We start from the raw sequence: 12003 nt of genomic DNA, 5'->3' as shown, positions 1-12003 counted from the left end.
AAACTTTAGGTCTATGTCAGGTAAGTATAGTACTTGCTATACAACATTATGATCTGCGTATTGTGAATAAGTCATGTATCAAGATTTCAGTCTGCGTCTTGGGATCTTGCGATCGTTATACAAGATGCTGCAAATGCACCATTAAAATGGAACTGTATGTCCTACCGTGCAGCGGTGCAGGGCCCGTCTAAGGTTGAGGCATTGACATCGATGCATTTATTTTTGAGCTGGGGACGCTGTTTTGGTACTCAAGACACAGATAACATCTCAAGCTTTCCTTCTCTACTTTGGCATCCTTAATTCTTATTTTCCTTCAAATTTTGGACTGGTAAGTTTTTCACAGTAGGATCTTAACCAGGGCTGATTACAATAATGTTTTAAGGATTTGTTTACTTTGGAGTGATCCAATCAACTGAAAGATTTATTGCATATACTCTACAGATGATCTTTATAATTTTAATTTTCAAAAAGATATTCAAAATGATCCTTCAAAGATTAAATAATTTGAGGAAAATCATAAAGACGAATTTCATATTCAAAATGATCATCGAATATTTTTTTATCAACTGGTCAAAAGGGAGATGATCAAAACAAGTATGTATTTAAATCTAGAAATGCAGTCTAAATTTTGATCAATAATTAACCAAAAATATGGAGGGTCATAATTAGACAATTTTAGGTTATATTATAAAATTCGGGTTTAATGTCATGTTAAGATCATTTTATGTCATGCTTTGTTAGAATGGCCTAAAAATAAATTAATAATGACCTAAACATGCCCTACGTATGATATTGTTCTGCGTTTCTGTATTTAAATCTAGTTTTACATAGATCAAAACCCCTGGCCAAAATATTCACTAACGACTAAAAATAAGTAATTATCTGATTAACTTTTATTCCTACTAAAAATTGAAGCAAAGGAAAATCTCAAAATCATATATGTATCCTGTCAGCTATGAACTAATCAAGTAATAAATGAAAGTGAAAATGAAGTGTTTAGACACGATTATGAACCCTAACCAAATATAATGAATTTTTAATTATAAGAATAGATTAAAATACAAACTGAAATTCGAGAAAAAGCGAAAAAAGCTAAACAAGACAGCAGAAAGTGCGCCAAATTATTCCTATTATACAGACCCACAGTCTAAAGCAAGGACACTAATTACAAACACTCCTAAATAATGCAAATGAAAACGAAAATAATATAAACTGGTCCATATAAAAAAATGAATTAGGAGTACTAGTCTCCAACCCATATAAACTCGAGTACATCGATTAAAACTGATTTTTAATAACTATAAAGTAAAGAGCTGAAATGGTAAGTCAATGATCCCAAAATTATGCTAATAAAAAAACTGCAATTTATGTCAATCCTTATTTTACCCTTTCCAAATAGACCCATAATGCTGTTAGATTTTTTTGGGATTGGATACGATCTTATTAATTGAAGCATACATAATAGGAGTATATGCTTGAAGACCAACTCAACCACATGGAAGTTCAGTGCTAAAACCAATCAATATAATTATACACTGTACCTAATTAGCAAATGTGCAATAAATATCTCACCAATAATACATTGATAATTTTGGTCTTGAGCCAATTCTAGGCATTGTAGAATGCAAAAATTGGTTGTAAAGTTCATTATTAAGCACAATCATACACTTTTGTAGCGGAAAGAAGTAAATTCATCACATCAACAACAAACGCCAGCGTTTAAAACCTAATCACCTATGATTAATGATTGACAAACTAGTTGATCAAGAAATCATATTATAAATACTCAAAACGCATTCAACAATTCTCAAATCAAACAAGCATCCATCCAAACATAATTCACTAGTTCAAAATGGCTTATCGTTCCCCCGATGTGCTCGTCCTCGTCCTCGTCCTTTTGTCATTCCCATGCCTGGAAGCGGCCACAGCAGGCGGCAATCGCCGCCTGCTGCAGGGGCCAGGGTCATTTTTTCCTAGATTTCCAGGGATGACAACCCCTTCCCTCCCGATAGTGTTTCCACCTATGTTTCCATCACCGTCGTCGTCGTCTTCGTTCCCGAACATTCCTAGATTCCCGGGAAATCCCTTTTTTCCTAGTACTCCTCAACTCCCCGATAGTCCATCTACACCCAATGCTCCTCAATTCCCCGGAAATAGTCCATTGGTGCCCAATGCTCCTCAGTTCCCCGGAAATAGTCCATTGGTGCCCAATGCTCCTCGGTTCCCCGGGAATCCTTCGTTGCCTAATGCCCCGGCTGCTCCAGCGTTTACTCCTCCGCACGCCCCTTGATGATCGATGGAGGTTAACCAACTCTTGTTCTAGTGATTTATCATCTACTCTAGGAATTTATTTATTTTGTGTGTCTGTGTTTGTGTGTGTTTCATTACTTGTCATTCTAGGTTGTGTTGTTATTGACTTATTGTAATAAAAATGTATTGGTGTTTGTTGGTGTAACCATTATTCGTCAAATATATCTTCCTATTTTATGTGAGGAGTTACATGCATCAATGCATGTTAGTAGCTCAAAATGTTGAACATGTTGGTGTTGTTTGGATAGATTTCATGACTCACTTAAAAAGTCGAGATATAATCGACCATTAAACTTATTAAGGACAAGTGAAGTGAAGTGAAGTGAAGTGAAGTGAAGCGAAGTGTAGAATCGATACACTTCAATAAAAGAAAGTCTTTAAGGACATTTTTTAACAATTAAAGACGCTAATTTGTGTTTCTAAATATACCACAAATGCTTAAAAAACATTTTTATTGTAGGTGTCCCAACTAAAATTAGAGGAAGCAAATAAAAGCATCCTAAAAAAAAGTAAAAGATTAAGTTATTATGTCCCTAATTTATTTAGGAATGCTTTCTATTGCATCCTAAATTATTGTTATTTTTTAAAAAATTTCAACGTAATTAATTACTTCTAAATTTTTTGCCCTTAAAAAGATATTTTTTTTGTAGTGATAGTGAAACGAGATGATTATCATGTCTATTTAAATTAGGGCAAATTGAAATGTACATAAGAGAAAAGTTTAATTAGCTACTTTTATAAATTAGGGGAAAAACAGAAATCAACCAAAAATTATGATTTAAATAACAATTTTTCAAAAAGATATAATGATTTTTGATTAGTTACCACAAAGAGAAAAAGAAAATAATAGTAGAGTTAGTACTATATTTCCAATTTCAACTGCATATGTTCATGGTGAAACTTGTACATATGACTACTAAAATGTAAGGTAAAAACGAGTTGGGCTATAAGTAAATCAATAATAAAAGAAGAAGACTAAATTTTGAAACCCAATTGATAGCTCCATATGGTCGGCGGCCAATGGGGGCGTAGTTTCTCAATCTAACCTAGTTTTACCGTTGTATCCAGTGTTTCTCTTACACTCTCTCTTAAAAAAAAGAAGGCGGCTCAAGTTAGGCATGCCACGATCAGAATAGCAATTGATGCTTCAAATTGCACATTTATTAAATTCCATTGTTTTGATTTCTAAAACTTAAAAACTTGTATTTTTTAAAATGCATTTAAAAAATACATATATATATATATTTATATATACATTTTAAAGTTAAAATATGTTAATATACTTTTGAGGGGATGTATTCATTTCCTTTTTCTATATTTCCTCCTTTTTCCTTCTTAATCTATACCGTCAATTACATCAATCCGATGGATGAAAAAATTCGCAGATCACATTAAATTTTAATCAATTAAATATCTAAAAAGGGCAGATTTGGTATATTATTATGTTGCAGTTACGGAAATTCCATGATTCTCTCCTTGAAGATATTCACGTTCTTTATTCACATCTCACGTTGAAGAAGGAAGGGATTTTACTTAGGCTTTTAGGTTTTTTTAATTCGCAAATTTGCAGCAAGGTTTCAAGAAGAGCAAATTTGAAGAAGGTGAAGCAGTCGATTTCCTCCGGCGGCAAACTCGCCGAATTCCTGAACTCGCTCTTCGCCGGCGGAAACATGAAGAAGAGCAAAATCGGCGGTGACGTGTCGCTGTCGCTGAAATCCACAAACGCATCGACGTGTCGCTGTCGCTGAAATCCATAGGGAAATAATATCTTGGTGGTTATGGAAGTTTCCATGAAATCCTCCCATGAAGATCTTCCGTTTTTTTCATCTTGTTCACGCGTTCCAGACGCTTTTTTTGCAGTTTTCCATCTTTGCAATTCGAAACATAGTATTTGGGTTGTTGCAATTTTCGTCTCTCGCGGCTGCTCGATCCTAGGTTTTTCTATCTTGTTACGCCGGCGTTGTTAGAATCGTTCAAAACAAAGAGGACAATTCAATTTGTTGACTGGTAATTTCATAGATTAAATTTCCAAATGATTATGATTTGTGTTGCACTTAGGGTGATGGGTGATTTTTGCTAAAATGGGTCAAAAAACAACACTCGATGTTTGCAGGTGCCTAACTGGTTTCAAATGCGGCATCAATTACCAGGCACCGACAGTGGTGCCAGGGGGTGATCTTGCACAGCTGAAGCGCGCAGTGTGCATGCTCAGCAACAACACAGCTGTAGCTGAAGTTTTCTCCCAAATCAACCACAGATTCGATCTTATGTATTCCAAGCGAGCATTTGTGCACTGGTATGTAGGTGAAGGTATGGAGGAAGGTGAATTCTCAGAAGCACGAGAGGATCTTGCTGCCCTTGAAAGGGAGTACGAGGAAGTGTAGTGTAAATAATGACCGACCGCGATTATGAAACATTCCTTCAGGGTTTAGCTCTCGGCTTGTCTAGGGCAGTAATTTAAAACGATACGTGTAATGCACAAAATGATGAAGTATAATGGATTTTTTTACTATATAATGCATAATACGTGAGCGGCAATGCATAGGGTATAAGTATTGGGTCGTAGTATTTATGTTTGGCACACGTTTGTTTTGACCCCTAAGGGTTTATTAAGTCTAGAGGCTAGGGTATAGTACGTACACATAATTACAATGTTTAAGAATAGCTTGTATTTGACCTATAAATAAATCACGTAAGCTTCCAATTTACATAGTATACTATTTATAGTTGGTACAAATAATGCACCAAATGAAAATGCGTAATGGATTAAATTGACAGTATAATGCATAATATGTTATTTGCAATGTATACGTATACATAATATGCCTTGTCCCTCTAGGGCTTAAATATCGGTTAGTACTATATAATGATCAAAATCTGAACTGCAATGCATACAAATAAAATTTACCGTGTTTCGTTGTTTGGCACACGGTTCTTGTTTCCCCCAAGGGTTTAATAAGATTAGGGGCTAGGGTATAGTACGTACACATTAATTACAAATTGTAAAACAATTCGAATAATGCACCAAATTGTAGCGAGTAATGCATATTATTAACTGTATAATGCAAATTATGTGAACTGCAATGCATACGAATAAGATTTACCGTGTTTCGTTGTTTGGCACACGGTTCTTGTTTCCCCCAAGGGTTTAATAAGATTAGGGGCTAGGGTATAGTACGTACACATTAATTACAAATTGTAAAACAATTCGAATAATGCACCAAATTGTAGCGAATAATGCATATTATTGACTGTATAATGCAAATTATGTGAACTGCAATGCATACGAATAAGATTTACCGTGTTTCGTTGTTTGGCACACGGTTCTTGTTTCCCCCGAGGGTTTAATAAGATTAGGGGCTAGGGTATAGTACGTACACATTAATTACAAATTGTAAAACAATTCGAATAATGCACCAAATTGTAGCGAGTAATGCATATTATTGACTGTATAATGCAAATTATGTGAACTGCAATGCATACGAATAAGATGTACCGTGATACGATGCTTGGCACACGTTTCTTGTTTCCCCCCAGGGTTTAATAAGATTAGGGGCTAGGGTATAGTACGTACATATAGCAACATCTTGTGTCTTGCACTAGGTCATGTTTTTGTTATTGTTATTCGAACTTTATATCTGTCATAATGCAACGTTTGATTTTTATTTAAACAAGTCAACTTTGTATCAGTTGTGTTCTGATGAATTATTTTGTTTGTTCCCAATTTTTTTTTCTAGGTCATAATGCAACGTTTTAGTAAAATAATGCACTAAAATGTCTATTGCAGAATTGATATCCGATTTTAATATTCCATGGACCCCTGAATTCTGGCAAAACGATTAAATTAGAAAATTCACTTATTGGAATAAATAATGCAGCCCGTTGATACGTCTTATTCAATACAAAATTTTAAATAATGATAATTTCTTGGTAAATAATGCAACGTTTTAATCAAATAATGCACTAATTTATCTAATGTTGAATTTATATCCAGTTGAAATAAACCATGCACCCCTGAACAACGTTTATATCCACTTTAAATTTATCATGCATACTTCTTATAATGCATAATTAACTGTAAATAATGACGATATAATTACACATAATGCTCAGACTTTGCATATACACAATTATTATCGTAACGAACACTACATTGCAAATAATGACAGTCGATAAAGGAGTAATGCACAGATTGTAAAACACAATGCACAATCTATAATGCTGAATACGAACAATTTACCCAAATCTAAATCATTAGCTAATATCCAAACGCACTTATTAAGTTGCGAAAAAGTACAGTTTTAAATTGAAACATCTATCCGAATATCAGTTTACCCATTAACCAAGATCTCCCTATAGCCGAACCAAAACTCACTCCAAACCACAATTCTCGTCAACTGCATCGTCAATGTCTGATCTTAGCCGCTTCTCTGATATGGAACAAACAAAGTAAAACATCAAAACATTATCAATAAATCAGAATAAATAATGCTGCTAGCTTTTTACAGATTAATGCATCTATCATATGAAATAATGCATAATACAACCTCATAATGCATTAAAAATTACTCATAATGCATTGTCTAAACACAAAAATGCACATGTGTTACACAAAAAATGCATTAAACAATATAAATAATACCACTCATATAATGCACACAATACTACAAAAAAATGCACTATTACTGATTCACAATGCAGTACCAACACAACATAATAAAAAAACTTTCATACTAACTGGGCAGCTATTACAACAAACCCAATACCCTTAGTAATGCATAATTTAGTAAACATAATGCATAAATTATGTTCCATAATGCACAGTCTATACTAAAAAATGCATATATGTACTCTTTCCTGAGTTTAGTCACTAAAACACACAACACCCTACATATTGCATAATTTACTGCACATAATGAATACCACTCATCCTGACTGGGTAAATATTAGTACACACCCAATACGCTTAGTAATGCATAATTTAGTAAACATAATGCATACATCATGTTCAATAATGCACAGTACAAACTAAAAAATGCACATATGTACTATTTACTGATTGTAGTCACTAAAACACACAACACCATACATATTGCATACTTTTCTGCACATAATGACGGTTTCAGTATAGACATAATGCACTAATCAAACCATATAATATATAAAAGTAACAAATCATCAATCAGATTCCTCTGTAAAAATCTGAGGCAACAAACCAATACAACCAATGACCAATGTTAAAAGCAACATAATGCATACATAATGATACATAATGCACTGTCGGGCCTAAAAAATGCACACGGAATTCTTCCATAATGCATTCTGCAACACACTACCTACTCTACATAATGCACAATTCAAAACATTCAATGAATATCCAACCATATACATAATGCACTAATCCTAATAAACAATACATGTATATACTCTTGAGCACTGGACATCACAATACCCCTAAAATGCTAGTTGTACAGCACGTAATTAAACTAGACATCTAAATAAGGCTATTCGCATTCATACTACTGAAATGCACAACCAACGAGTGCAATTTACCTGCTTCCTGCGATGCTTGCGCGCGGGGACGACCTCTTTTTGTCATTTTTGATCTGGAATAAACCGAAATAAATAAGATACTTGCACCGAGACGTGGTAAACCCAACACAATGTCGCGGACTCATAATCAGAGAAAACCCTAGACGATTACCTGGGTAAAAACGATATCCTAAAGTCTAGGCATACGCTTAGTTGACTGATTTCATAATGCTTACCTGCTCGATTTGTTGAATATGGCGTGCAAACACGACAACGCCGGTCGATTTTGTGGCAGCGGTAACTGCGGTGGAGTGGAATCGACGCAAATCGATGGCGGAGGCTGTGGAATTCGAAATGTGGCGGATGTAAGTAGGGTTGAGAGAGGGGAAGGAGTGGGAGAGTTGAGGAGTCGGCTGGAGTAAATGGGAGAAAACTGAAGAGTGGAAGATTGCAAATCCCGTGACATCCGCACATCCCAAAACAAAAGGCGGTTCCAATTTAGGGACTTTACTAAATTACCCCCATAATGCACAACGAAAGGAGCTATAATGCAACGCGGAAATAATTAATTAGGATTAACGTGGTCCGTTGATTGGATGGATCTAATGGCTATTATTAAGAAGAGAAAAGGATCTTAGAGTGGAAAAGGAGAATAGTGCAACCCTACTTTTGAGAGTATATTATTTGTAAAAGTAAAAAAAAAGAGAATAAAATTTTTAATGGTTAAGAAATATGACAACACATTCGTTACACTAAACAGTGAAAAGCAAAACCCTAGATAAAGCCAAAAGGGGTCGAAACTGCAGCAATCTTCCTCACCAATCTCAGCTATGGGAATTGACAAGGAATTGATCAGGCAAGGCAATGGCCCCAAGCCCACACCCGGCCAAACCGTCACCGTTCACTGCACCGGTTTTGGCAAAAACCGAGATCTCAACCTAAAGTTCTGGAGGTACCTTTTTTCTTTCTCATGCTTATCGATTAAAGAAGAACCGTGATTGATGTATTTGACCTTACTTTTGCGTGAATTTGGGGGAATAGCACCAAGGATGCAGGGCAGAAGCCTTTCACTTTTCAGATTGGGAAAGGCAATGTTATTAAAGGTATTTTTATTTTTCCTCAACGAATTTTGGTTGAATTTTGGCTTTCATTTTTTTATTTAAGCTGACTGTGTGTGTTTTGGCTGAATTGTGTAATTGATCATGAGATCCAACGGTGAATTAGTTTAGCGCAGTTGAAATCGGCAATGATTGAGTTTGGTGTTTCGGTAATTGAGTTTTGTACTATGTGTGTCGTTGAATAGTCATTTTGCTGTGCCATTATTTTGGTGAAAGTTTTTTTATCATTCATTTGGCTACAGATTTGTTATGGTAGGAAATGTTTACTGTATGCTCATATGAAGAATAAATACTGTACGAGTGGATAAAAGCAAGGAAGAATAGAGTGTTGGAGTTCTTGTACCTGTGAATATCACCAGTTCCTGAAAGATGATGATATGCACAATCTTAATTTATTAGTTACTTGAGTTTGCTTGGGTAATTAGCTGGCAAACATGAGTTGTGGTGAAGTTCCATGTAATCGACACCATGATTTGCTACACGTTCTTCTATATTGTGCTTTTATTCCCATTATTGCCTATGGTTGAAGACTTGTAGCTTCCTTCACCACTATTTTGAATTTTTGATGATCAAAGAACCAAATTTTCACCTTAAGAAATAATCAATCAATATAAACATCTTTTTGATTTGATGAGAGCTACCTGAATATGATTCAGATGGAATATTGAGAAACCTTTGATGTATGATTGCTTATGTCACTTGAATGTGCTGTATCTCATGATTGTGAATGTGTTATGCTGATGTTTTTTTATTGGCTTTTAGTTATTAACGTAACACTTTGCCTCTATTGCAGGATGGGATGAAGGAGTGCTGGGAATGCAGTTGGGAGAAATTGCTAAACTGAAAGTATGGAAACGTTCTATAGTTGTTGTTCTTGCATTATAAGTAGTACTAGTATAATTTTTACTCCATTTAGGTTGTTGTTTAGCCAATCAATTACGTTCAAGAACTGCTGCTTCTGATAGTAATTTCTTGTAGTATTCCAGAAACCAAACTAGAATTATAATTGCTCTTGATGTTTTGTTATCTTTGCTTCAAAGTTAATTATCTTTTTCTCTAGTATTTTGTTAATGATTTTGTGGTTTTAATCCTGCAGTGCTCTCCTGACTACGCGTATGGCAGTGGTGGATTCCCAGCATGGGGCATTCAGCCGAACTCAGTTCTGGTTTTTGAGATCGAAGTTCTCAGCATCGAGTAAATCACACTTCTTAATCTATGTTGTGGAAGAAAACATAGCATATATTAATGCTTATCAAACATGTTCTACTTGGATGCTTTGCTACTTATATTATGCATGAATAAACCTTGAACCATGAGCATTCCTCATCGACATTGGGATTTACAGTTTCACATTTGTCTTATGGCTGGTTTCAGACTTTCACAAAGTGATTCTTGAGTGCGAAAAATATGTCCCATGGTTGCGCTGTGTGTCGATTGTGGTATATGAGTATATGATTATATCTATCTCGGCTATTTCGTAGCCATGATTTTCCCTTCTCTTTCCATCAATTTGTTTAGTTTGAATATATACCAGTAGTAGATTTTTATGACATGACTAACCACTATTTTAAACATTATACTTTTGTTTCCAGATGGATGTTATATCGATACAAGTAATAGCTTTTTTTTTAATGTGCGAGTTTTAGTTATGAGAGTGCCTGCTTTTAAAACTAAAAGTGCTACTCATTTGTCTCACGCGTTTTATGTAATTTCTTTTTCTCAATTATGACGCTTGAGAAACAATTTTTTAAACTATAATGGGCTTCATATAATCCTGTAAGTTCTTTTTACCTTCCCAAGGGAGGTTGGGGTCGATCTATTCCACCTTGGTTTACGAGAGCTGGAGAACTTAATTAAATTTGGTATCTGGAGTTGACGATGATTCTTCTTAGTTTGGGGTTCACTTCCTTTCATCGTACACCATCCATTGTTAGTAACGACTGTCAATTCTGTTCCGTGCACCATCCATTGTTAGTAACGACTGTCAATTCTGTTCCTCAGCCTTTTTCACTGTGTTGGATCTCTTGACTTTCATTTCTTGGATTGACCATTGGTCATGATTAGTTTAATACCTAATTTACTTGGATTAAACATACCAATTAAAAATTGGACAGGTACAAGCAAATGTTTTTGAATATACAAGAATTTTTAATCTAAGTTTTTAATAAACTATATCTCGAATTAAGGTGTAGCCTACTCAAGATTCATGGCTGAAAAATCGCAGAGGTTTTTACATAAGGTGTATGCAATAATATTTATCCGATAATAGAAGTGCACATAAATAAAGACGTTTAAATGAAATACTCCTAGAAAATACAAATATTTCCTTTTCTAATTAGTATTTTGAGCATCAAGACTCCACTGCTGTGAAAAGTGGGCCTAATCCTACGCAATTATGTAGACAAATATTTTGCTTTATGTTTCGTTTTAAACTGACTTAGTGCTAGCATATTAAAAGTTGCACTTGCTTTGCTTCTCACACAACTGAAGTTGTCGAGATTACTTAATTCTTGGGCATTTATTGTATGTGCAATATCAAGATAACTTTATACATTAATATGATACGTCAAATTACCTTGCTACGTGTAACGTGCTAATTGTAAATAGCGTGTCATTATTATCTGTAGCATTAACAATTTTAGTGGTTAATTACGACTAAATAGCCTTAGTTTAGACCTATCTAGTTACTTCAACAAATACGTGTAACTTTATAATTTGGTGGTGTTCTTCACATTTTCTTCCCCAATTCAAATTCTCTCAACTCATGTCGAAAAGTTTCCAAAAAAAAAAAAGTGACTTCCAATTAATTATATTGTGAAGGAATAGCATACTGAGTCAAAACAAGAGAGAGTATTAACCGATTAAAAGGAGAAAACGTTAATCCGACAGTTTTAATTATTAATGCTACTAATTAACATGCTGAGATATAATCCTATATTATAACTAAATTTAATATTTTGTTTAGAGATCATTGAATTTGATTCCTTCAAATGTCCGTGATGACACACACACCGAAAGGGACACTCGGTTTTGGACTTTGGTT

The 12003-nt window shown here is 34.6% G+C and overlaps 2 protein-coding genes across 2 annotated transcripts; one reads left to right on the top strand and one right to left on the bottom strand.

Annotated features, from left to right (window-relative positions):
- Window positions 1–6486: 6486 nt before the first annotated feature.
- On the bottom strand, window positions 6487–8435 carry LOC121741128. Its single transcript, XM_042133827.1, has 3 exons — window positions 8079–8435; window positions 7864–7916; window positions 6487–6740 (listed from the first exon to the last, which is right to left on the bottom strand). Exons 1-3 carry the CDS (start codon window positions 8306–8308, stop codon window positions 6682–6684), a joined length of 342 nt encoding a protein of 113 aa, XP_041989761.1. The 5' UTR covers window positions 8309–8435; the 3' UTR covers window positions 6487–6681.
- A 147-nt stretch (window positions 8436–8582) lies between these two features.
- LOC121741129 (peptidyl-prolyl cis-trans isomerase FKBP12-like) lies at window positions 8583–10321 on the top strand. The gene is made up of 4 exons (XM_042133828.1): window positions 8583–8794; window positions 8884–8945; window positions 9754–9806; window positions 10057–10321. Exons 1-4 carry the CDS (start codon window positions 8673–8675, stop codon window positions 10156–10158), a joined length of 339 nt encoding a protein of 112 aa, XP_041989762.1. The 5' UTR covers window positions 8583–8672; the 3' UTR covers window positions 10159–10321.
- Window positions 10322–12003: the final 1682 nt, after the last annotated feature.

Source organism: Salvia splendens, chromosome 7 (assembly GCF_004379255.2).
Source record: "Salvia splendens isolate huo1 chromosome 7, SspV2, whole genome shotgun sequence".
Lineage (NCBI taxonomy): Eukaryota > Viridiplantae > Streptophyta > Magnoliopsida > Lamiales > Lamiaceae > Salvia > Salvia splendens.
This window is presented reverse-complemented; position numbering and strand designations above follow the sequence as displayed.